The 27,634-nt window shown below is 42.5% G+C and overlaps 2 protein-coding genes across 2 annotated transcripts in view; both read right to left on the reverse strand.

Moving 5' to 3' along the window:
- The window catches only part of SHOC1 (shortage in chiasmata 1), a 255,110-nt gene extending 228,995 nt beyond the window's left edge, over positions 1-26,115 (reverse strand). The window contains exon 1 of the mRNA XM_081893689.1: positions 26,098-26,115. The gene's annotated coding sequence lies outside the window, so the exon portion shown is untranslated. The remainder of the gene's footprint in view (positions 1-26,097) is intronic.
- SUSD1 (sushi domain containing 1) overlaps positions 18,810-27,634 on the reverse strand; it is a 43,343-nt gene continuing 34,518 nt past the window's right edge. The window contains exons 14-16 of the mRNA XM_081894059.1: positions 23,588-23,627; positions 22,074-22,167; positions 18,810-19,557 (exon numbers count right to left, since the gene is read on the reverse strand). Coding sequence (XP_081750185.1) covers positions 19,413-19,557; positions 22,074-22,167; positions 23,588-23,627 — 279 coding nt within the window. The 3' untranslated portion in view covers positions 18,810-19,412. The remainder of the gene's footprint in view (positions 19,558-22,073; positions 22,168-23,587; positions 23,628-27,634) is intronic.

Here is a 27,634-nt window from a genome sequence, read left to right on the forward strand (position 1 = left end):
CAGCATGAGTTTGACCAAACTGCGGGAGGCAGTGGAAGACAGGAGTGCCTGGCGTGCTCTGGTCCATGGGGTCACAAAATTGGACACGACTAAACGACTAAACAACAACAAATGCAGCTGACCAGACAGGTTCCAAGAACCAGGCCTGCCTTGTTTTAACCCTTGGTTTCATGCGCCTTTGTGAAATCAGCCAGGAAGGGAAAGGGGAACTCCTGCAAAAGGATTTCCTGGCAGATTGTGAGGCGAATCTACAACAACAGGATGCCTTGAAAGGAGTAAACTAAAAGCCACTTTGTCATCGCTTGTAGCAACATCTTATAGGTTCTGTTCAAGGAAAAGGAGGCACTAAAAGCAGATAACCTGTCAACATTGGAAATATAAGTTTTTGCTTTACACAAGATGCAAAAGCAGGGCTATGTTTCCAGCTATCCCCCACCCCCAAAAGGCAAAGAAATAAGAAATGATACATCAAGACTATACAACTCAACACATTGCTGCACACTTGTGGGAAAGAAACTGTGGTCTCCTTATTTCAGCTTCTGAAACAGTGAGAGTTTATTCTGAATTCTTCAGCAGAGTTTGGTTTTATTTTTATTTTATTTTTCAAAACTTAGATTCCGACTCTTTTTGCAATCTTTGATTTTTTTAAAATAAGCTTCTAGCTTTCATTGGTCCAAACATGAACTGGAAATCACAAAGGCAGAATTACAAAACGCTCCATTGACACTGCACATCCTTCCTGCAAGAATTTCAGTCCCTTTTTCTGATGAAAGATAACACCACTGTTATACATCTCTTCGATCTAAATTTCCTCTTGCCACCATATCCCCCCCCCCCGCCGAAATGGTAAACATTTCCCATTCTACAAAGGTGCTTATTAAGGGAAAAAAAGATACGGAGAAGAAAAAAAAATACTCAAAATTTGATATAGAACCAGAACAAAATAATAATAGTAATAATAATAATAATAATAATAATAATAATAATAATAATAATAATAATAATAATGTATTTATACCCCACCCATCTGGCTGGGTTTCCCCAGCTTCTCTGGGTGGCTTCCAGCAAAGATTATATATGGTGAAATGGGCTCAAAGTATTGGAGAAAATATTCCTTTGGACATCTGGGAAAATCTGTGCATATCAGATTCACAATTTCCCCTTCAATATGGGCAATCTAGAAAATTGCTGCAAAGTTATGAGCGACTGGTACATTACACCAGCAAAGATAAATGAAGTTAACAGAAATTATCCATCTTTGACAAGGAGAGGCATTTCCCTCCCTCCAAGCAACCCACACATGTGGTGGAAATGTAAGTTGTCAAAAATATTAGAAGATGATAATAAAAAAATCAAGCAAGCATTTTGGGATATGAAGTCCCACTTCACCCTGTTTCCTTTTTACTAACTTACAGTATATGAAACGGTTAGCTAGACCAGAAAATAAAGAACTAGTTTCTTATATTGCTACCTCAGCCAGAATTATTCATGCCAAATACTGGAAATTACAAACTGTACCTAAAATCAAAGAACGGATTGATAAACGTCAGGATTTTGCAGTTATGGACAAATTGAGAATATAATGAGAAGGAAGAAAAAGACAAGATAACACATTTTGGTAAAATGGCAGAAGTTTATTTATTATAGTAAAACATACGGAAAAGCAATGGGTTTGTAAAGTTGACAATGGGTTTCAAATTTATGGCGCGTTATGGTAAGTAGATATAGATATGCTTTATTATTTTGAGAAATGTTTGCAAAATGTTGAGACCGTGCACCTGGTGTGTTTATAATTTGGGACTAAAAAAGGTAGGAATGATCAAGTACAGTATATTCTTCTGTAAGGTTCTCGTTATAATTTCTGCTCATGGGTGAAGCGATGATAGTTTTATTGCTTGCTCTAGTTAGGACCAATAATTTTAATTTATTTTTTATCTGGCATGAAAATATATATGCTGTTGTGAGCATCATAATCAGTGGAAGTGCAAAAGCAGTAATGTAATTGCAATCTCTATAAAAGAGAGAGAGGGAGAGAGAGAGAGAAATGGTCAGGTTGGGTTCCATATAGATGTAGGCATCGCCATGACACCTCCTGCCACAGAGTCCTGGGTTGGTGACTGAGAGATGGCTGCTTGTGGACTTAAGCTCAAACAGGGCAGTTCATAGTTGAATGGGAATGCAAAGGGAGTTCTACTTGATTAGGCAAATGCTATAGACACTATACCACACTGCCTCTCCCCCATGCAAGGATAGCCTGGAGGCTGAGGATTCAAAGCCGTCTGTCCCTCATGCTGAGAAAAGGCAGGAAACAAACCAATAAATTTGTTATTATTTATTAATATTTTACTGAATGTTCTATTGAAGAATTCTGGGTTTTTTAAAATGAAAGTACCCTTTCAGAACTGAAAACCATTAAAGGCTTTGCTTTGAAAGATGGCCATGTGTCCTACTTTACAAAGGATAGTGCTCTGTTTGAAGGAGTCTGGTTTTGAGATAAAGAAGATCTGGTTTGAAGATAAAGAAGGGAGAGGGGCAAAAGCCCTAAAACTGCCCATCAACAGGTCACCTGCTCAGTTTTCTCCACAGTGGTGAGATGTATTGCATTTGTACTTAAATCATAGCAGTTATTTCTAAATTTGCATCAATGCAATTCAATTAGAATTTGCAAACTTTATTGAAATCTGTGTCCTTGGTTGGTTTTTGGTTGGTTTGTTTTTGGCGATTTGTTTCCTCTCTCGTTTTGGTGATGAGTGATGGTTGATCATCCCTATTAAAGGTAAAGGGACCCCTGACCATTAGGTCCAGTCGAGGCTGACTCTGGGGTTGTGGCACTCATCTCGCTTTATTGGCCAAGGGAGCCAGCGTACAGCTTCTGGGTCATGTGGCCAGCATGACTAAGCCGCTTCTGGCGAACCAGAGCAGCACACAGAAATGCCGTTTACCTTCCCGCCGGAGTGGTACCTATTTATCTACTTGCACTTTGACGTGCTTTCTTTTTTTTTTTTTTATAAATATTTTATTAGGTTTTTAATAAACAAATTTCCACTTTCAAATACATACTTCCATGAATCCAATGGACTTCCCCCATCTCCCGAGCACTGCATTCCCTGTGTAACCAAAGCCTCAGCAATTTGTTGACTTGTTTTGTACATAACAATATATCTTCCATTTTATCGTGTTATCTGATGTAAACATTTCGATACAATTGCATTAATTTTTAATTTCCACACAATAAAAATATTTCGTTACCTCACTTCTGTCTTATAGTGTCTTATTTATCAATTCAGAAATTTGCCGATACTGAAGCTATACCTTCCTAGAAAGGAGCATTTTTTAACATTCATACAACTTATAATGCTTTTTCAAATAGTCCTTAAAATTTTTCCAAACTTCCTCCGTTTCTTCTTCTCCCGAGTCTCGAATTCTGCCAGTCATTTCAGCCAACTCCATATAGTCCATCAGCTGCGTCTGCCATTCTTCCAATGTGGGTAGATTTTGTGTCTTCCAGTGCTTTGCCAACAGAATCCTCGCTGCTGTAGTAGCGTACATAAAGAAAATTCTATCTTTCTTGACCATCCTCTGGTCTACCATGCCCAGAAGGAAGGCCTCCGGTTTCTTAGGTAAGGTGAATCTCAGCACCTTTTTTAGTTCATTATGTATCATTTCCCAGAAGGCCTTCACTTTCGGGCAGGTCCACCAGAGGTGTAAAAATGTCCCTTCCTCTTCCTTACATTTCCACACTTTGACGTGCTTTCGAACTGCTAGGTTGGCAGGAGCAGGGACCAAGCAGCGGGAGCTCACCCCGTCGCAGGATTTGAACCGCCGACCTTCTGATCGGCAAGTCCTAGGCTCTGTGGTTTAACCCACAGCGCCACCCGTGTCCCTTGGTCATCCCTATTACTCTGTTGTTATTGTTGCTGCTGCCTATCAGAGGTGAAAGACACTTTGTGTGTGCTCAGAGGAACTGTGATCTTCTGCAGAAACCAGTTCCCTTCAGAAATAAAAGGCACTCTTTAGAGAACCTAAAGGTACTTAGAATAAGGAGCCAATTTTTATTTATTTTTTTAAAAGAAGTTCACACCCCTGCTTGTTCATCCAACAAGGACAGAGTCTTGTGCACTTTTAACAGCATGATGAGCATGTTTTCCAAAAAGCACCTGCAAACTAACATCCTGTGAATCTCCTACTTACCCCTGTCAAAATTTCTCCTCTGGCATTGGAATGCAGAGAAAAATGTTTATTGTTCTTTTTCTGATCCCGGAATTCTCCCACGTGATTCCAAACCATCAGCAAACTTTCCGGGGGGGGGGATTGCTCTTTGGAAAATCAGTCAGGGTTAGGGCTTTTTTCCCAGGCGGAACTTGCCGGAACTCAGTTGCAACCCTTCTCATTTGGGCGCCATTGCCCTTCTAAGAGAATGAGGCAAAACCTTCATGGTGAGTTCCTCATTTTCTAGTAAAATAGCACTGGTCCGGGTGATAGATTCTCAATCTTCCACTCCCTTAAAAAAAGGTGTTTAAACTGCTTCCTGTGAAATGAACAAATATGTCCTAGTCTGACCAGCATTTCCCAAACTTCTGACTGCTGAAGCACACTTTGTTTCCAAACTAAAAAGTAGGAGGCGTGCATTAGTCTTAAAAAAAAATGTTTTCATTTAGCATGTTTGCTAGGAAGGCTGCATACAGACATATATATCAGTTCAGCTGTGAGCCCAATGTGAAAGTATACCCATCACATATCTGATAAGTGTAAAGCCGTTTTCTGAGGATTGGACTCAGTTGAGCCTGTTCTTCTAGTTTAGAACAGAAAACAAATTTCCACAGCACAGACCTGCTAGCCATTGTATCAATCATGAAGCAAATCTATCAGAGCTGGTGTGGATTGGGGGTAGCCGTTTTATATCAGTCCTGAAACCGCCTCCCCTTCCTATCAGAGTAGATTTCAAGGTTTGAACAAACTGTGGGAAATAAGCTCTTAAAAATGCTGAACAAACCAAAGCAGGTAATCTACCCGGAACCTAGTACAGATAAGGACTTTCAATCTCATGTGCTATTGAGGAACAAAAAAGTTTTATGTTTTGGACAATGGGGGAGATAACTTCTCTAGCAGCATCCCGTGAATGGCTGAGTCAGACAAGTGATAACAGCAGGAACCTTTACTGAACTAACAGAACCGGACAACAGGGCCAAAGTAACTGCTTATATACATTTCACAAGGCCTGGGCCACTCCCACTCTCAACGTGATTGGCTGCCTAATCTCCCAAGCTGCAAATCATGACTCAGAGTTTAAGGGCCAATGGCAGAGGCCCAAATCCTGAAATGTTCTGTGATTGGATATCATGTATCAAATCAGATCACAGGGGCTCAGACCACTGAATAGAAAAAGACTTGTTCACTAATCTAGCCCATGGCATTTCGTGGCCACAGAGCACGCTCAGTCCTCACTGGGCTGTTCAGGGTTCACTTGCAAAAATGCATTTATTAGAAGATATATACACAGTAAAAAGCAGACTAATTGTTCTGAGAATTCTTTTTGCTTGAGTCCAATCCTACCAGGGTTCATTCCCTGATAGGAATGGGTGGATCTGTCAATTTCAAGTTTTTAATGTTGGATGTTTTATTGTGTTGGATGTTTTAATTTGTTGGAAACCTCCCAGAGTGGCTCAGACAACACAGTTAGATGGGCGGCCTAGAAATTGTTGTTGTTTTAATTGTTGTTGTTCTCATTTATTAAGTTCAATTTCAAGCATCTGTTTGCATTTTTCTTAATATAACAAATGTGGTGAAGGGAACCGAAGATTGAAGAAATCAGAAAAAGCAGAGAGACTGAAACTGTCCATCGCGGCAGATGGGTGAGCCCCCTTGAACAAAAGTGGGCTTACTTCTTGGTAAACATGCACAGGAGTGCACTGAGGAATGGTTGTGTATCAGAAGAAAACAAGCAAATATGACTTTTTAAAAAGCTTTGTTTCTCTCAGGAGTTTCCAGAATAGGCACGCTTGATAAAACAGTGCAAATAAAGATCTGGGCAGCATAGGACTACATGTGACATGCAAATCAATATATGCACTACAAGCATGTTCATGTTTACTCAGAAGTAAATCTTAAAAAGCAGAGACATCACCTTGCCAACAAAGGTCAGTATAGTTAAAGCTATGGTTTTCCCAGTAGTGATGTATGGAAGTGAGAGCTGGACCATAAAGAAGGCTGATCGCCGAAGAATTGATGCTTTTGAATTACCGTATAGTGCTGGAGGAGACTCTTGAGTGTCCCATGGACTGCAAGAAGATCAAACCTATCCATTCTTAAGGAAATCAGCTCTGAGTGCTCACTGGAAGGACAGATCCTGAAGCTGAGGCTCCAATACTTTGGCCACCTCATGAGAAGAGAAGACTCCCTGGAAAAGACCCTGATGTTGGGAAAGATGGAGGACACAAGGAGAAGGGGACGACAGAGGACGAGATGGTTGGATAGTGTTCTTGAAGCTACCAACATGAGTTTGACCAAACTGTGGGAGGCAGTGGAAGACAGGAGTGCTTGGCGTGCTCTGGTCCATGGGGTCATGAAGAGTCGGACACGACTAAACAACAACAACAAATCCAGTTGAATTCAGTGGGGCTTACTCCTTAGGACAGGCTTCCTGAAACTCAGCCCTCCAGACGTTTTGAGACTACAATACCCATCATCCATGACCACTGGTCCTGCTAGCTAGGGATCATGGGAGTTGTAGGCCAAAAACATCTGGAGGGCCAAGTCTGAGGAAGCCTGCCTTAGAACGTATGTTTAAGACTGGCTTTGCTTACATCAATCGAGTTCCAGCACTCAGTCTTGTTTTATATCCCTCTGATGGGTGGTTGTGTGCATAATATATGTCCAAGCATAAGTAGACACATAAATGCACACCCTCTGCGTGGGAAGCCTTGTAGACCAAAGCATAGAAGCTATATATGAGGTACTTGTGACCTTCGTTCCAACAGAGCATGGGAAGATTTGTTTTAAGGGCGGTGCTTTCCAAAGTCTGTAAAAGAAGTAATGGTTGGTGATTAAAAGCATATCAAAGCCACAGCAACATCTCAAGGCTGCTGAATACCCAGAGTGACTCATCATGTGCTCAATGCGGTCATTCTTTCAACTTCCCCTCTCTGGTTTGTTCATGAATTTTACTATTGCTCTCAGTCAACAATCACATAAGGGAAGCAGTAGTTAATGGCAGGACACTGTGAGGGTGTGAGAAAGCCTCATCCTACCTTCCACATTTCTCATTTATAGGGCAGAGATGGGGAACTCATGTCTCTGAATCGGTTGTTGGGCTCCAACTCCCATCAGCCCCACCCAGAATGGACAGTATTAGGAATGCTGGGAATTGTAATCTGGAGGGCCACAGGTTCCCTATCTTTGTGAATTCTGCTCTGTGAATTCTGCCTTTACTAGCCATAAAAAGGTAAAGGGACCCCTGACCATTAGGTCCATTCATGGCCGACTCTGGGGTTGCGGCGCTCATCTCGCTGTATTGGCCGAGGGAGCCGGCGTACAGCTTCCGGGTCGTGTGGCCAGCATGACTAAGCCGCTTCTCGCGAACCAGAGCAGCACACAGAAACGCCATTTACCTTTCCGCCGGAGTGGTACCTCTTTATCTACTTGCACTTTGACGTGCTTTCGAACTGCTAGGTTGGCAGGAGCAGGGACCGAGCAACGGGAGCTCACCCTGTCGCGGGGATTCGAACCGCCGACCTTCTGAATGGCAAGTCCTAGATTCTGTGGTTTAACCCACAGTGCCACCCGCGTCTCTTTTACTAGCCATATCGCTGGATAACTTATGCTAATATGTTTGTTTCCATATGAACTGACCCAGACCCTCTGCTTGTCATCGGAGGCCCATCTCTATGTACCCACTCCCCAAGAGGTTTGAAGGGTGACAACATGAGAATGGGCCTTTTCTGTGGTGGCTGCCCATCTGTGGAATGCTCTCTCCAGAGAGGTTCACCCGGCACCATCATCACAGCTCTTTAGTCACCAAGCAAAAATGTCCCTCTTTTCCCAGGCCTTCAACCATTAAATAATCTAAATAATGTTAAAGTTTTGGGGCGGGGGACCATTATTATGACTATTTTTATTAGTATGCTGTCTAATACTATGCTTTGTTTTATGTGTTTTATAATTAACCTCCGTAAAATGTTTGAAAATGTTGTACGCTGCCCTAAGATATTTTGATAACGGGTGGTATATAAATCAAATAAATGATAACAATAAAAATCATTCCCATTTTTATTCTATTCCTTTCCCTAAACTGAGGGTATGTAATGATAGTTTCAAGGGCAGGAGGTGCAACAGAATACAATGCCCAGCAGAGGTGCATATCTTTTTCAAATATTTGCTGGACAGTTGGGAACAAACCAAAAGCTTAGCAAAAACAAACACAAAGGAAAGATGGTTTCCCCCCCCCCAAATTTTGGGGAGGGGATTGCCGTTTCCTCACCCTTACAAGGTGGAGAAGACTTTCCCACTTTTTTTTTATTTTAAAACTTAAAGTCCCCTACTGCTCAGGAGCTGCACTTCCCGGAATATTTTAGCTTAAGGATGACTGGAAAGATCTCTCTCCCCACCACTCACCCCATATGTTTTTTAAAAAATCACATACAGCTTCCTAGCTGGGTTGAAAGGAGTAGAGAGCCAGTGTGGTGTAGTGGTTAAGAGTGGTGGACTCGTAATCTGGTGAACCGGGTTCGCGTCTCCGCTCCTCCACATGCAGCTGCTGGGTGACCTTGGGCTAGTCACACTTCTTTGAAGTCTCTCAGCCCCACTCACCTCACAGAGTATTTGTTATGGGGGAGGAAGGGAAAGAAGAATGTTAGCTGCTTTGAGACTCCTTTGGGTAGCGATAAAGCGGGATATCAAATCCAAACTCTCTTACATGTAAGTACATATGTACTATCAATTGGATGGATGTAGAATCATAGAAGGGAAGCTGGCATTCTGTCAGCCTAATAAATATATTTGGATGCAACTCTCCCGCAGCTGGAGCCTGTGATAAGAAAATGCTTAACAATACATGTCAGTTGCTTTGTCAATGTGTCTGCCCAAAAACAGCTCTACGCAAGGCTGCACCAAAAGGTTTACTTTGGCTCTGTGCCAGTGTGTGTTGTAAATCCAGAATAAATTTTGGAGTAGCTTACTTTGACTCAAAAACCAGTCTAAGAAGCTAGAAGAGGCCCGAGGTTTCATTGTAGGTGAGTGTGAAGTCTGGGTCAATATCTGGCTCCCTCGGTCAATAAAGCGAGATGAGCGCCGCAATCCCAGAGTCGGCCACAACTGGACCTAATGGTCAGGGGTCCCTTTACCTTTTTAAGCATCGGTTGGGAAGGGTGTTCTGAACTCACTCTCCATCCCCGGAGGCAGTGCAAAAAGGTGTGCCTTGGCTTGACACTGAGATGTATACAATGATGAAGCTAGGGAGAGTGAACCTGGGGGCCACTGTAGAAAAGGCCCTGTCATTTACTGCCAACACACTAGCTTCACAGAGGAACACAACTGCCAGCTAAGCCAAAAAAATAAAAATGCATATTGCTGGGGTAAATGTGAGCATAAAAATGTGTATAGTCGTGAAAACCACGAACAAAGCATTATTCTACTGGAAATATTACTGCAAAAAAAAATATTATTAGGGGAAACATGTATATTAAGACAAATTGTCGTAAAAATGTTGATGCATTTTCATGGGATATATATATGGGGGGGGGGTTGAATTTAATAGTGGAAAAACTGAGATAAACTGAAATTCTGATATTTGCCCTACCAATTTAGTAGATGGACTGGGTCTTTATAATTCATAGCTTTTTTTTTTTAACATACTGATCATAGCTTTAACTCTAAAAAGTGCTCCCCCTCCTTTGTCAACAAATCATCCTTCACTGAGAAAGGAAATTAGATGACAAGGACACTGAATGTTCCAGCAGGTACACGACCGGATGGCTGCATGAGAGTAGCAGCAGTACCATTCCACTCAGTGACCCAGTGGAATGGACATATTTTCTGTGGAGAGAACATTTAAAAACAACAACTAGCATCTTTTGCCAAGAAAGGCATTTGATTTATACTTTTTAAACAACTCTGATAGAGATAATTTTTTAAAAAATACTGACAGAAAGCATTTATTAAGGGGTCTTTTTTATAGAAACAAAAATACATTTCTCTTTTAGAGCTAAAATAAAATTAAAGCTTTTCCCATGAGGACTTGGGATTGTGGGCAATTAATTCCTACTCAGAGTAGGCCCACTGAAATTAATGAACCTGGATCACATCCCAGTGTTAACAAGCAGCAGCTCTAAGCACTGTCTGTCTAACGTACGATGGAGTTTTGCTCCTCTCCATTTGCAAGTAAAACTTTGACAAAGAGCCCAACCAATGGCTGCTTTGAAGTCCAGGTTCTCTTTGAAGAAATCGGAGCATAGATACATCTACTTGAAGGATTGCTACCACCCCCAGCTCTCCTAACAAAAAACTAGATCTTTTCACAGGTTCACCACAGGTAGGCTATTCTAATGTGCTGGTGCAGTTTCCGCCAGTGTGGAAGTGTAGTGATTATTTCAGATAGTGAAGTTCTATTTAAGGTAAGAATCCTGCTAGGAAGAAAGAGGGCAGCCCCACACCATACCTGGCTGCTAATATGATTCTGTGGTTTTATCATTTTGATGATTTAATTGTATTGGTTTTTAAATTATATGCCACCCATCGTGTCCCGTTACTGAGGGCCAGCTGATCAACAGCCAAAGAAAGTAAATAATACGTGAATATTATCACATAAGCAGAAACTATGTATATGATCTGTTTAAGCTTTTTTTGTGTGCTTATCCTGCTTTTGATCTCTGCCTTTCTTCCTGGTGGCAAAGCTTCCTAAGTAGAACCAAGGAGCCTTTTAACAGTGTGACTCTCTCAAATATCCCAGTGTGACTCTCAAATCTGTCAGAGCAATGTTATAAGACTTCGGAATGTGTGTCACATGCTAATCAGTCCCAGAAAGAAAAAGAAAAAACCCTCTCACTCACTGCAACCAATTATTGTCGGGAGTGATTTCAAGGGCTAAAAAAAAACAACTGACATGAAAACCCAGCCAAGAAAGAAGAGACTTTGAAAATAAACATCACATTCCCGTGATGAAGCCGGAGCGGAAAGGAGGTTCTTATAGCAGCCGCAGACAAGAGGAATTTCTCATTCACGTGGTAAAGCACTGAAGCATTGCTTGTTAAAGGACACGGGACTTGTCATCCCAGACTGTGTGGGGGACTTTTGTTCAACAACGGTGAGAAGCAGTATTAGACATCTGGTTGGGTTAATATTCTACCATTTCAGTCTGACCCACGCCTAGATTTTGCAGTAAGATTGTCATTGCACAACTAATGCATCCCAGAGATTCTGCTGGGAAAGCGAGCATGTTTGCACGAGAGCAATGCTTTTATGTAATGCTTTTGAGGGATTGTTCCTTTGAAATATGTCTTCACTGTCTTGGTGTTAGAACTCAGCACCATCAGGTAGCTGCCAATGGCCCATTCTCACAACCGGACACCTTCATCTGCCCCAACTGCAACAAAACATGTCCCTCCCCAACTGCAACAAAACATGTCCCTCTACAGCTACAAGAGGTTTGACTTCACCCCCGAAGGTGGAGTCTTCCATTGTCTCCCAAGACAGATGGGTGCCAACCAACGAGAAATTAGCACTAAAATGCTGGCTAATTTTCATGAGAACCTTTTGGGGTGGGGGAAGAACCAGCTGAGGTGGAACTGATTGGGAGAATAAGAAACCAAAACGGAGAGATTCAGTCACCCATCCCTAGGCACAGGTGGCTGGGGAGAAAGTCTGGTCAGATTCCCAGAGGAAGCTTGGCTTACGTCTTGTCACTTGCTCAGTGTAGGAGACATGATCCGACCTACAGTGTAAATGAGAACCTGGCAATGCTCTCATGGAGAACTAAAGCACAGCTGTTGGGGCGTACATCGGAAGACTGTCCAAGCGTCCTTGCTGGCAAAACAAAACATAAAGGCAGTGATGTCTGCACCCAGTACAGAGATAAAGGCAGCAGTGACCTCATTCCCTTAACTCAGCGTTGGACCGATGAGTCTGTAGCATCCTGGCACGTCCCCTGTGGTTCAAAACATGTGTCAGAACAGAACAAGGAGAGATCATGGCTCTGGCCGGCCTTCTACATTTCATTGGTTCAAAGTATAGCAAACAATGTCCCAGATTTCATAATGGAATATTAAGAGATTGGGTGACAGGATAGAAAGTAGTAAGAGAGAAATATCGTCATGTCGAGAGACACACGGAGTCCTCTGTGTGCACTTAATGCAGTTCTTGTCATTTCATTTCACAAGAGAATAAAGCTTTTAATAATAATAATGATGATTTTTTTTTATATGTATCCCGCCCTCCCCAGCTGAGGCTGGGCTCAGAGCAGCTAATGTCATAAAAAAATCCATTTTTAGAGATAAGGGAAGAGAACAATACCAACCACCAGGTCTGTGAAAAGAGACTACAATTCAAGATTGAAAAGGGCAGGGTTCCCTTAGCTTGGGCAAGGAGACAATTAAGGTGAGGGCTTGATTAAAGCACAGAACGCTTTGCGTGGATTTTCAGAACGGAATGGAGATTCTTTGGAAATCCTTCCTTGGAATGACCCACAAGTCATTTTCTTGAAGGTGCCTCTCAAGAAAGGTGAAAATGTTTTTGTTCCCAGAAGCTGTCTTTGTGGTATTAGCTGTATAAACACCAACTGGGCAAGGAGAAGGTAAAGAGACCCCTGACCATTAGGTCCAGTCGTGGATGACTCTGGGGTTGTGGTGCTCATCTCGCTTTATTGGCCAAGGGAGCTGGCGTACAGCTTCCGGGTCATGTGGCAAGCATGACTAAGCCACTTCTGGCAAACCAGAGCAGCGCGTGGAAATGCTGTTTACCTTCCCGCCGGAGCAGTACCCATTTATCTACTTGTACTTTGACGTGCTTTCAAACTGCTAAGTTGGCAGGAGCAGGGACGAGCAACAGGAGTTCACCCCGTCACAGGGATTCGAACCGCCGACCTTCTGATCGGCAAGCCCTAGGCTCTGTGGTTTAACCCATAGCACCACCCGCGTCCCAGGCAAGAAGAAAGGGGGAGGCAAATAAAGCTAGCGTTCCATTTCAGTCCAGGCTCTCCATTAACCTGGTCGCCTTCGGCTATTAACAATTCTAATTAACTGCTCTGGTTAAATGTCTAAGTCATATTTGTGTGTGGTCTGGTTTGAACATGTGTAACGTGTACAGGGGTCCATTAAAGCCTAGTTTGTTCCCAGTTGTCAGAGGGGAACAAGGGGTTCATGCAAACTTACCTTTTGCCCGTGCTTTTTAGGCATAGATCCATGCATTTCCAGTCCATGTCTGAATCCTTTTTTTTTTTTTTGCCCTGATGCTTTCCCTGCCAAAATCTTTTTACCACCGAAAACAATTCCGCAGAAAACATGAATTGCTGTTTGTTCCAACACATTGTTAAAGAGCGGGGGGGGGGGGTGTCTGGAGAAAGCCACAGGAGCTTAAAAACACAGACCTGTGCCTATAAATGTGACATGAAAGGAAGTCTGGGTGAGCCCTGTGTCCATACCATTGGGTACCTTAAAAATCAGCCTAGCAACACACTTTTTAAAAATAACATCAAATGGAGTTTTTGGTGTTTTTTTAGTGTGAGTTGGTCACTCAAAATAGTCTTCAAGCACATACATCATGGAAAACGCATGCACAGGTCTGCAGTATAGATCAAAACCTTTGTTTTAAAGTAACATACAGTGGTACCGCAGATTAGATATGCTTCAGGTTACAGACTCCGCTAACCCAGAAATAGTGCTTCGGGTTAAGAACTTTGCTTCAGGATGAGAACAGAAATCGTGCTCCTGCGGCGCGGCAGCAGGAGGAGGCCCCATTAGCTAAAGTGGTGCTTCAGGTTAAGAACAGTTTCAGGTTAAGAACGGACCTCCGGAACAAATTAAGTACTTAACCCAAGGTACCACTGTATTTTCATCATCTTATTCATCTTCTTCTTCCAGAGTTTCCTTAGCATATTTCTCTGCTTCTTCCTTAATTTCTTTTCGGACACCATCTTTTCCATTGGTCATTTCTCCAACCCAACTGAGTTCAAGTTCAAAAGCTTTATCTTTTACTTCACCACAGCTCAAATCAACGAGGCAGTCCAATGGTTGCACGCTGCTTCCTTCCCCTCCCACCTTTTTCTCTTTAAAACATCTGACATGGTGTGTTCATCCACCCACAGCCTGAGTGGCTAGCCCTTGTGGGTAGGCGGGCTTCTAAAGTAGTCCATTGATCCCACCTACCAGGATCAGTCCAGGTGAGCAAGGCAGATTCCTCCTCCATCCCTTTGGGCTACACCCACTTTTGTGCCCTGCCCTCTGGCAGCCCGTAGCCCCCACAGGGGTTACAATGGGGCAATGCTGGAAAAGGTTATCCATCTCTTAGCTCAGCAAAGGACAAAGGGCAAATGACTTTGGCACTGCTGATTCAGTCACTGACTGACTCAAAGCCTTCTTTCACCTCCTTCTCCCAAGGAGTAGCAACAGAGGCTCTGTCCAATCGACACCCCTCCTCTTTCAGATCGTGTTTCCTTGAGGTCTATACTGTAAGAGAAAGTCCTTGTTGCGATTCACAGTGGAGTAATTTGAGCTGTTATACCTTGGCTCTTGTGAGTGTGGGGTGTTAAGATAAATAATAGGTAGGGGATCTTTATTATTGGGCTATGCTGGAAGTCTGATATGAAGCATGTACGCTTTAGCAATCATGCAGTGCCGGCGGTTTATACTGTTGGGATCATTTTATGGTTTTATACCTTTTAATGGCTACACTGGATGTCAGTTTCTTTGTTTCTCTTCTGAGGACCTCAAAACGGGGTACATAGTTCTCCTCCTCTCCATTGTTACTTAATGAATATTACAGTACTTAACAAAAAGTAACCTATAAATGCATATATAAGGCCAAACAGCTATTTTGCAAAGAACTCAAAGCGACTTTAAAAGTATATATGATGCCTTAAAGCGTCACAGACTACAAATGAATTGCGGAGATTGGAGAACTCACATTTGCAGCTGTGGGCCCCATAGGGTATTTGGGCTGCCCCCAGATGCCCAGTGTTGATGGTGACCCTCTGAGCAATGCATTGCTAGAATAGCCCTCCATATTCCAATGCTTAGTCTTGCCCTATGTTGCTTCTAAAAAGGTAAAGGGACCCCTGACCATTAGGTCCAGTCATGACCGACTCTGTGGTTGTGGCACTCATCTTGCTTTACAGGCCAAGGGAGCCGGTGTTTGCCCGCTTCCGCAGGCAGTTTTTCTGGGTCATGAGGCCAGCATGACTAAGCCGCTTCTGGCGAACCAGAGCAGCACACGGAAACGCCATTTACCTTCCCGCCGGAGCAGTACCTATTTATCTACTTGCACTTTGACGTGCTTTTGAACTGCTAGGTTGGCAGGAGCAGGGACAGAGCAACGGGAGCTCACCCCATTGCAGGGATTCGAACTGCCAACCTTCTGATCAGCAAGTCCTAGGCTCTGTGGTTTAACCCACAGCGCCTAGCTAACTCACATCTCAGTTTGCTTCTCTGTGTGTCGCTATACACACACACACTCCTGCCCCCTCCATCGAGCTGGTATGCCAGTGAATCACCTTCCCATAATTCTGATGGATCTTCCATTCAAAACACATAAGAAATACCTCTATATCTAGGAGCTATGCATCACTTAACAAGCCCATAAAAGGATATCAACTGCCCATTCAATATTCTTAACAACCTGTTTACTGAATAAAGAAATAACCAGCTAACTTCTATCACAATAGCATGCCTCTTTGGCATTGGCCAAAAGAAACAGATTTGTATACATTTCGCAAATTACTTTTAAATTCCAGTTTTGCAGTAGTTACTCCTAATCCTGAAAAATAATTCAGCGAAAAACTGTGGATTCCATCATCTGTGGAAGCCTCTGAACTGAACTGAATCTGTTTATCTTTAAACAGATTTTCAGTAATTGTTGAACAGAGACAAATGCCCCAACATTTGTGTTACAAAACATAATGACTCAAAACAGGTTCAACTTGAAATAGCTCCTGGAACAAACCGCCAAGGATTGTTGTGGCCAGGGTGGCATCCTTAAGGATTTCTTAAGCTGAAGTCTGAGACTCTTCTGTGCAAAAGTTTGAGACACTCCCATTGTCATCAGAGGCCTTGTGATGAAGCTTGAAAACCCTTCTTAAAACCACAAGGTCATATAACTTCATACACATACACATACATGCACACACACACACACACACACACACACACACACACACACACCTACCTCTCTTAAGGATACACACACCTCTTTGCCAGAACAGACAAGATCATATTCAAACCCTAAAATTGAAAAGCTCAAATCACATTATTAGTGGTGATGAGGAGAAATGCCATCATTCTCAGCTCAGGCCTATAATCAGCCCTGAGTGCTCACTGGAAGGACAGATCCTGAAGCTGAGACTCCAATACTTTGGCCACCTTGTGAGAAGAGAAGACTCCCTGGGAAAGACCTTGATGTTGGAAAATATGGAGGGCACAAAGAGAAGGGGATGGCAGAGGACGAGATGGTTGGATAGTGTTATTGAAGCTACCAGCATGAGTCTGACCAAACTGCGGGAGGCAGTGGAAGACAGGAGTGCCTGGCATGCTCTGGTACATGGGGGCACGAAGAGTCGGACTAAACAACAACAACAAATAATCCTATAGCATACACACTTCCCTAGGAGTAAGTTCAATGGAGCTCAGTGAGGCTTTCTTCAGAGAAGACATGTATCACTGGAGGCAAAACAGCCGTCTCCCCCACCCCACCCCTTCTCCAAACTTCTGGCTGATATCCCAACTTTTTATTTCTAGCTTGCCCCAGTGCTCTGTCCTAACAGTAACAAAGAGAAACAAAACAGAGCCTATAAAATATATGCAAGCTATTTAACACAGAGGTAAAAAGAATGCCATATTTATTCTTAACTGCCAGCTTAAACGACAGGCCCCTATAGATGGTTTGGCTTTTTCCTCAGGTGGACACTGCAACATGCCACTGACACAATAATAGTGCGTGAGTGGTGGATTTATACTGGAATAATGAAGTTATTCCACTTATTAGTTGTTCTGTGACGCTCCCTCAGTGTTGCCACATTAGTGTTGTCTGGAGGGACACTTCTGAAACAGTTCAACAAAAGCAGGACAACCCACGGCACGTCTGTGACAGGGATATTTGGGCATGACCCATGACTCCAACCAGACCCCAACCTGCATCCCCACTAAGCCTCATGTCGTCGCTCACCTCCATCTCCAACAATTTTTGGATATTTCCTACATCAAAAGGATGCCCGCCTGACTTTTCTCTGACTTGTCATGTGCTGCAGTTAAGGGTGTCCTCAAGAAAGCTTCCTTCTGAATCAAACAAACCACTAGACTGCAACGTAAGAGAAAATGGCTGGGTGGACAACAGCCAGGAACTTAACTGGAACAGAGTTTGTTGAGATTTCTTTTCATGCTGTAGAAGAAGGGTTTGTATCTGCAGCATTAATAGAGTGAAAACCACAATAGAGTGTCAACACAGTCCTCAGCTGCCATGTGACAACCCACTGCAGATGTTACAAGGATTTTGAGCACATTAACTTCTGGATCCGTGCTAGAGACAAGCAGGGGAAACTGAGGGTAGTTAAGACTGCCATGGCGCTATTTCATTATGCCACAAGCTTGATAGATGGACGTAGCTATTTCCATGTGGCTGGCCTTGATTCTGAGAAATCATTCCCACTCAGACACAGGGAGGTAACACACCTGCAAGGGACAAGTGGGAAGAGACGGGAAGCAGCAACAGCCTAACATACAACTAGGTCCCTACATGGGGCTTTGTGGCCGAAGAACTGCAGACAAATGTATTTGTGTTCTCCAGAACCAGCAGCACATCGTTCTGAAGATGTCCTCACTCTGGCCCTGGCATCCAGCTCTGCCTTGTGCACGGGTGAAGTGGGTACTGTTGGTATTCTGGCATCAACAGTCCTGAGCCCTCCATAAGGAACTTTTCCCAGTGCAAGTAGGGTGCCAATAGGATGCTTGGCAGAGCATCTCTAATACGCCAGCTTAGGCACAACGCTGTACTACAACCTGCAGAGTTCAAAGTGGTGGTGGGGGTTGGCAGTGGTGGAGGAGAAATGACATAGGAGAGATGGGGCAACTGAAAGCTCAGTCCCTCTCACTTGCATAGAGATGAATGCTGCTCCAAGTTTCAGCACCACGAAGGTCTGCTTGCAAACGTATGCTTGAAATTTGGAACAGGGCAATGGCAGGCTCTACAAATGTTTGTTAATTGAAAAATATTTGTAATCAGTTATATTATTTTTAAAAAAATCAAAGTGGTTGGATTCCAGCAATACTTGAAGGGTCATAGGATTTCCACTCCTGGGTTAAGTGATCCCTCTCTTGCCGATTCTTCCTTCTTAATTTCTCCCGCCCAAAGTGGTATTTCAAATTATTATTTTATTAATTTATTTTAAGAATGCATTATTTGTTTGTTTGTTTACGACCTTTCATATAAATTTCAACTAAAAATAGGTTTTAAAACACAAAAGACAACAATTAACAATACTTTACTTGTACTTTTCTAAAACAGTATGGCAAAAACTGTAAGGCTACAGTTCTATATACTTGGGTGTAATATATAGCTTCACCTCAAGAAATACTGAAATCAAAGCAAGTTTTAAAGCGAAAAAAGACAACAAGGTGAAAAATAAAAGCTTTTCTTCTTTTAATTCTCAAGTGAACAGTGTAGCTTTGGAAACATTTTGCCTTGAAGAGGCTTCCAGTGACAGCAGTGTGATCAAAAGCATGTAGCAGTATCTAAAGTACAGAAGAATGTTTTATTATATTAAAAAAAAAAGCCTCAGACTTAGATGGCTCAGTGCTTTGTGACTGCAGCCTGATGCAACAGACCAGCTCAGCTGAAACATGAGATAGTATTTCCTTATTCATATATACTTTTTACTGGGGCATGTAAAAGCAATGCTTCCCTTTGTTTTTGGATTGAGAATTTACCTCCCCACCCCCCAAAATGGCCTCAAACAGAGGCTGAGGGTAAGTTACCACACTTGCTAAGGATTTCAAGTGAAGATGTGGGTATACAGAAGAAATTTTCCCCCAACCCAGTTCAGAAATGAAAAGCAAATGAAGGAAATGAGGAATCAAAACAGAAAATATCCCTTGGCTTCCTAATGTGGAAACAGTAGCTGACATTCTGTGGGTGGATTTGCTTGTTCCAAGCACCCAAGACGGGGACTGCCATTTTAAAAACACGATTCTCTCTTTACAGGTTATTGGTGGATGCACACATTAGAGAAGAGAGACAGTCTGAAGCATGGGAGAAGAAGACGATGCAATGTTCTTCCTGGCAATATCGACAGTGATTGATAAATGTCCAGTATCGTTGGAAAATGCTTTTCTGGGCAGTGAAGATGGAGATATGTGCTGTGTCGTGCTGCATTGTACAGATAAGAAACCACAAAAAGGAGGGAGGAAAAACAACAACAGTTTAAGTTAAAATACTCTGTGCACTGAGCTACAAAATCTGCATAGAGAAGAATCTGATTCACAGTTGGCCACTTCCCAGAATATACAGTATCTGGAATTTATCCAGCGCATAATTACCCAACCCTGCAATGGGCCAGGGTTTGTTTAGCCAAGACTCCATGATAAAAAGGTACACATTGTCCTGCAAAACTGGGTATAAATTATATTGCTGAATAGTGCCCTTGAGCAGAAGGCAAAGTTGCAAAGCTTTCCAATTTTCCCCTCCCTACAACTGGCTCTCTAGCAGTCCCCTCACGTTCAACACATCAAGTCAATTTCCTGCGTTTCTAATAAAGGCACAATCCTATCTTAATCTGCTATCATCTTTATTGTTAAATGCCTTCTGCAGTAAAATAAATAAATAAATACCCACTCCAGATAGTTATCATTCTAAACAAAAACTCAGTTGGGAGTTTTAAAATTACATTAGATTTATCATACACTCCAGAGTCAGGAGGGAACAGGTATCAGTGCTTCCCTGGTCAACTACAAATTAGGAGCACAAAGGCACTATTGGCGGAAAACTTTGCTTTGGGATTTGAATCATGAGAATCTAATTAACTCCCCACCCCCCAAAGCAATACCCTCCTTGTTCACGATTCCCTCTCTCTCCAAATATCTCTCGTGCAATTCTGAATGCCAAACATGCAGATTAAATTGACTAGATCTTCCCTGTTCCTAAGCAAAAATAAGCAGACCATTTGCCTCTTGTGTGAGACATGAAACAGGAGAACAGAAATAAAGTGTCTACAAACACACCTCTTGGTTGAAAATGTATTTAAAATTACCAAACAGGCAGAGCTAAGTGGCAAAGGGGATCTTATATATTGAATGGGGTTACGTGAAGAAAGAGGGCCTGTTCAGATGTAATGGGAAACTATGGATTAGGTAAAAGAGCTTGAACAAGAATCAGGATTGCACACTTCCTCCTTACCCTGCCTCCTTTTGAGTGGCCATGAGGATGGTATCTGAAGCATTCGCTTATTTTTGGGCTTATCCACACTAACTTTTCCCAGACACAGTCCACACTTTGAAGCTCTGTGTCTGAGCATCCTTTTTTTGATCTGGAGCTTTCCCAAACTGATGGTTGCTCTGATTGAGCACTAAAGAACGGGTTTTCATGGAGAAAGCTACACAGCAAAAAAATAAATACAATGCTGTTGGGCACATGGACCTGTGCCTGGTAAGAGCGGGGCAAAAGCTAAGTGTGAATAAGCCCTAAAGCAAACCACAGTTCTCCATTATGTCTGAAACCCAGGAACTGTGGTTTGTTTAACTGTAGATTGTTAAAACAAAACAGGAGCAAATCATGGTTCCGGCTTGTTCTAAGAAAGCACAATTTAAACTTCCTTTTGTGTGGACAGAATAAAGGGGAAATGATTTCTTTAAAAGCAGAAGCTTTTGATATCCTCCTTGTGGCCAAACAGGAAGAGAGAAAGAAGAAATGTACGAACCTGAGGATTATTTGTGTAGCAGGAATTTGTGGTTCCGCATTGTGTATGAACTGGCCCATATTTTTTTAAGCCCTGAAATACGTTTTAAACATGAAACAATTACTGTTTCTCTCTCTTGATCAAAACAACTGGCTCAATAATAGAGACAGAGGTGGTCTGATAGTGTTGCCCACGTTGTCCTCTAGATGTGGTTGGACTCCAACTCCCATCAGTTCCAGCCAATGGTCAGGGATGGAGGGAGCTGTAAATCCAAAGGACCACAGCTTTGCCACATTTTGGTTGTCACTGAAAGGCTCCGCAGATTTTCCAGTGCGAGATTTTCAACACAGTTCTAAGGTGCATGTTCCATCAGTGCAAGGATTTCTCATTGTGCAGTGGGAGGTTCCTCCCTCTCCTTTCCCCATGCCCTCCTAGATTTGTTCGTTGGAGACAACGCAGGGCACATATGGGGAAGTCCTGTTGTGCAAATGGAAGTACTTCTGCTTGCGCAATTGTTTAACTGAATGCCACTCTGAGTCTTTTTGACCTGATGGTGCTAAGAGCCTTATGAATAGTGTCAGTGACATCACTAGGAACCTCACTGCCTGTCCCAGTTCCCTAGTTCCCAAATTAGTTTTGCAAGATGAAGGTGAAAGGTATCAGTTTTGTGTGCATGTGCAGTGCTGCTTTTTTCTTTTAAAGGACACAGATCGTCCAAAACATAATTTGGGGTTGGGGGAGACAACAATGTTGCGGAATGGGAGGCAACTTGCTGGAGGAGCATTCAGCTCCCTCATATGTATGTCTGTAACAAAAGTTTCAAAGTGGGTTCACATTGTAGGCAAAGGTCTCCTGTAATTGCCCTTCAGAATTCTGCATCTGTCTCCCTCTTAGCTTCCAAGAAATTTACTGTGTTATCCATTCTTTTGTACACAGTTAAGTCTAGCAGACAAGAAGAAAGTTACTAAAGTGAATTCTTAGAACCACATACCATGCCACAGAGAGCAACAGTAACAGGATGGAGCAGAGAGCAGCAACTGACCCCAATAAAACAATAGTCAGACGCTGTGGCGGGGATGATAAATCTGAAAGAAAAGTAAATTAAAATTCAAGTAGGCGCCCACCAAATGATGCAGTTCAGTCTTGTGATTCATTGTCAGAACGGACTGAAGTTTACGTACTGTAACAAAGCTCAAATGCTGGGTTTCCTGCTTTTTTTCCTCCAGACATCAACCAGACAGTAGCCAGCACCCAACTGAAGAAATGACACGAACTACATGGAATTGTCAAAACAAAAAAAAATCCTTCCAGTAGCACCTTAAAGACCAACTAAGTTAGTTCTTGGTATGAGCTTTCGTGTGCATGCACACTTCTTCAGATACACCCAGAAGTGTGCATGCACACGAAAGCTCATACCAAGAACTAACTTAGTTGGTCTTTAAGGTGCTACTGGAAGGATTTTTTTTGTTTTGACTATGGCAGACCAACACGGCTACCTATCTGTAACTGATACATGGAATTGTCTTTCTCAAAAGCAGTTGTACTTCTTACCCATGGCTTTCTTGTCTCACTCTTCCTTTACAGTAATGTGGTGATCCCCAAACTTCCCCATTTATCCTGGGGCTGATAGGAATCCCCAGGACGCTGAACAAGGCAGATGAATTCAAAAAAAGGTAGATCTTGTTAACTGCATGCAGTAGTGACCAGCTGATTGCTAAGGTCCAGAGACAGTCCTTGGGACTTCCCAGTGTGCAGGGGAATGCCAGCCTGCAATAGCACCCAGCAGAGTGAGTGAGTGGACTTCCTTTCTCTACATTTTGAGAGTTTTGTCACATTCACCCATCTGCTCTAGACCTTCACCTCTTTAGTTCTGAAGTGTGATAGTGTGACATATTGTTATAGGTTTAAGAGGGGGAACCCCCAGGAACCCTAGAAATTAATAAATGCCAGGGTTTGGATTAATTGGAATAGGGGTTAAAATACAGAACAGTGCCAGATAAGGAATTCAGTGAATTCCTGGGCTGGCTTATGCAAAGCAGCCTGGATGACTGAGTGAAGGTCAAACCTATTAACATGACAAAAAGTGTTGGTGGGCCATTGTTACCAAGGTTTGAGGGGACAGGAAAAGAGTTTCTGGGAAGAAAGAGGAAGAAGAGCTGAGATCCATCTTGGGCAGGCAGGCTGAAGGTTGCCTCCACTGCAGTTGGCCATGCTGTAAGATCTGGACTCCCTCCATGCAGACTGAAGGTGTAAATAAGTGAATAAACCATATTTATGAAAGCCACGACTGTCTCTGTTGCATCTTCAATTCTGCAAAGGAGCACAGATGCTGTGTGGGTACCTGGGACCCCATGGGCTCTTGCCACCGCTCGGCAGAGGGAGGGGGAAGGCATCCGACTTTTGTAACAATATAAATTCGTTAAACAACGGCCACGTGAATTGCTATTTTCATAACAGGAGCAACTGGAAGTTAGTTGTTGGTTCCTCAGTCAACAGAAAACTTACCTTTAATCTGAGCCCAGACTACACAGGATTGCTTTTTCACCTGAGGGGGGGGGGGAAATAACAACCTGCATCATTGCTTTCCTAAGGGACAAAGGCTGAAAGCTCACACAGATATAATTATTTATTTTGGCATTTATATATCACCAAATTGCCAGGTCTTCTGGACATTTTTTTTTTGGGGGGGGGAACCCTCACCAATAAACTGAATACAAACAAAATCAATACATACAATTAAATATCAAAACAAAAAGAATACAGCATAAAACCATCGCAAGAATCAATAAAACCCAGCAAGAGGACTAAAATGCACTGAACCAAATGTATCAAAAAGGCTGGTAGAATAAAAAAGATATTTGCCAAAAACTTCCTAACATAGGCACAAGGTCAAGCCTTTCTGTAATGTGTATGTGAACTGCATTATATTAGATGGCAGAGTGGGGAGAGGGAGCACTAAATATTCCTCCATACAGAAAATTAAAATTCTTGAACACAGAATGCTGGCATGTCAAGGAGAGTGTTCTAGCCTTGCTTCATAACCTATCAGGGAATTTTATTTATTTATTGTATGGAGGAAAATTCTGTCACGTGAACTGCGCCTGCAGTCCGAATTAATACAGTTCAGGAACAAGATGGGAATTAGGGTTTCAGGTTTGCCACCCTTGCATTACTGTGATGTCCATCTCTGACTGCAACCCAGCACACCATCAATGACTGCTTGCTAGCTACATTGACATCAATGGGCTAGAATACAGCCTACTTCTTTCAGAGGTTTGAGTATGATGTATTGTATCCATTAATGGCATTTATCATTAGGTATAATGTCTAAGGTCCATTAGCTGCGACCTAGGGTTTGGACATACTTTGTGGGGTTTTCTTTTATTCCTTTTCCCTATGCTGAAGCATAAGTGACTTTTGAAACACCCTTTGGCTTCAAATGAAGTTTGCCATGCATCATTGGGGATGGGGCTGCTCAGAAACCACATCCAAAATCTCTTTTGGACTTCTGGAACTAGTTACATTGTTCAGTGAATCCAGGGCCATGGCAAGTATCCACTGCATACTATTATTTCAGCCTAGGTTTTGAGATCTGTGGGGAGGTTGGGTGGGCTGTTCTTGGCAGTGGAACTCACATCCCCACAGCGGCCTGACTGTGACGCTTCCATTGCCAGCAACTTGAGATATCTTTACTCATCTGGGTTCATGATGGACCTAGTTAGGCTGCACTAATCCACAGAAGTTTTATACTGAAGTTATTGTCCTGTTGGACCATAAAGAAGGCTGATCGCCAAAGAATTGTTGCTTTTGAATTATGGTGCTGGAGGAGACTCTTGAGAGTCCCATGGACTGCAAGAAGATCAAACCTATCCATTCTGAAGGAAATCAGCCCTGAGTGGTCACTGGAAGGACAGATCATGAAGCTGAGGCTCCAATGCTTTGGCCACCTCATGAAAAGAGAAGACTCCCTGGAAAAGACCCTGATGATGGGAAAGACTGAGGGCAAGGAGAAGGGGACGACAGAGGACAAGATGGTTGGATAGTGTTCTTGAAGCTACAAACATGAGTCTGACCAAACTGCGGGAGGCAGTGGAAGACAGGAGTGCCTGGCATGCTCTGGTCCATGGGGTCACAAAGAGTCGGACAAGACTAAATAACTAAACAACAACAACATGTTTTAGATGCAATCCTTTGTGAGTTTACTCATTTAGTTCAATGGGAAAGGATAGCAGTCACAGAAGGGATTACTAGTGCTTAGCTAATATCTTTTCTTTAAAAGAAGCCAGTGGTGAAAAGCAAAAGGGTATTAGGATAAATGAAGCTTCTACGAGAAACAAAAATAACAATTGAGCAAGTTTCTTACACTGGCTAATAATGTTGGGAAGGGGAGTGATTGAAGCTTATGACAATGCATAAATGAGCAAAGCAAGTTTCTAATTGCCAAGAGCGCTGGTGTTTGCCAACATTTTTGTTCTGCTTAATAGCACTCACTGTTCTGCTGTTTCATTTAGACCAGTGCCAGATTTACGTATAAGCTAAACAAGCTATAGCTTAGGGCCCCACTCTCTTGGCCCCAACCCCCAAAATATACTTCTTCTTAATTGTATTTCACTATTACTATACTTCTTAATTGTATTTCAGTTCAACAATCACTTTTAAAAATACATATTTTGTTATGTGCAAATGGCTTTAGATACCTATTATGTCCATAAATTACCATACAGTCATACCTCATGTTACGTTTGCTTCATGTTACGTTTTTTCAGGTTGCGTCCCATGGCGACCAAGAAGTACCGGAACTGGTTACTTCTGGGTTTCACTGCTCACGCATGCGCAGAAGTACTAAATTGCAGATACAGTGCTTCAGGTTGTGGGCTTTTCATGTTGCGAATGGGCCTCTAGAACGGATCCTGTTCGCAACCAGAGGTACCACTGTATAACATATATTCAACACAAAAAACAGCGACAATTTGTTGTCGACAAAGCACAGCTGGACATATAAAGGGCCCCATTACTTTCAGTAGCTTAGGGCCTCATCAAACCTAAATCTGGCCCTGATTTAGACTATTTGTCTAAAAATTCACTGCTGTTGGAAGCAGTGAAGACTGGTCCATAAGGATGAATGGGGCCCTGTCCCACCAACCTCAGTCTCTCTTCTAACTCCTACCTGTAATTACTTCCTACCTGGTCGGAAGGAAAAACCCAAATGTATCATTGATGCGATTTGAGGAAAATATTTCATCGCACAGAATGGCCTGCAAAACAAATGGCTTAGCCTGGAGGAATTATACTTTGGGCTGACTAAAGAAAAAAACCTGCCCTGATACAAAGCTTCAATTTCCTGTCCACAGTCGGAAGTGAGCACAAAGCTTTAAAGAAAACAGCATCTTGGAATGAAACAATTTGGAAGAATACGCCACACAATAACCAACTATTGTTCACTAAAAATGCACAACTTTAATTCCACTGTTAATAAGATTTGGTACATGTGCCTCACGGGATCATTTTTTCTTTAAGTTTCTATTTTTAATCCTATTTCAACATATAAAAGGATGTGTCTATTCATGTGATGAGGATTTCTGAAAGCACTACTTAAGCTTTCTTCATTTGAAAAGGGTGAGTGACTTGAGAAGAATTTGGAAAACCAGACATTTCAATAAATGAAAGTTCTATTTTCGCACAGGGGATATAGTGCACTTGGATACCTTTTTAAAAAATAAATAAATGATAGATTAGAAGTTTTATGGTACTGAAGCAGCTAGGCCCTATTATATCAAAACACTGGGGGAGTTGTGTTGGAAATCTTGAACTTGTTTTGGACAACTAAGTTATAATGTTAAATATTAATAAAACTTTAATGTTATTTAATACAATGTTTAATATCATGTTATAAAATACCAACTTTTCCATATAAAACCCATCAGTTTGGGATTCGGATGCCTGAAGGTTTGCTTATCTCTACATGTACACAAAGGGCAATTCCACAGTTATAGCCCAACTGCAAAGTGCTCTCTACGTGTATCCTTGCGGGTGTTATTTTGGCACGAGGTAATTATCATCATTATTTTCCCAAGTTCCTTAACCTTCTGAACAAAGTCTTTTATGCCTCCTGGTGTCTGTTTTTTAGTTCCGCTAACTGCATTTACAATGTACAGTCACACCTTGGATCTCAAACACCTTGGCTCCTGAACAAATTGGCCCCTGAATGATCGAAACCTGGAAGTGAGTGTTCCGGTTTCTGGAAGCTGAAACATCCGGTGCTGCTTCTGCAGCTTCTGATTGGATGTAGGACACTCCTGCAGCCAATTGGAAGCCGGGCCTTGGTTTCCAAATGGTTCCAGGAGTTGAATGGACTCCCGGGACTCATTCTGTTTCAGAACCAAGGTGTGACTGTAGTCTTTTAGGCTGCATCCGAAAGCAGATGCTCCACCACTGATCTACAGCTTTTCAGTTCAATGGGAGTTGGGGCCAGCCCAAGACATTTTGTCACCTGAGACGGACCCCCAAATGTTGCTCCCCTCCCTGGCAAGGAAGAAGGGGTGAGGAAAGGTC

This window comes from Podarcis melisellensis, assembly GCF_964234715.1.
Source record: "Podarcis melisellensis genome assembly, chromosome: 17".
Lineage (NCBI taxonomy): Eukaryota > Metazoa > Chordata > Lepidosauria > Squamata > Lacertidae > Podarcis > Podarcis melisellensis.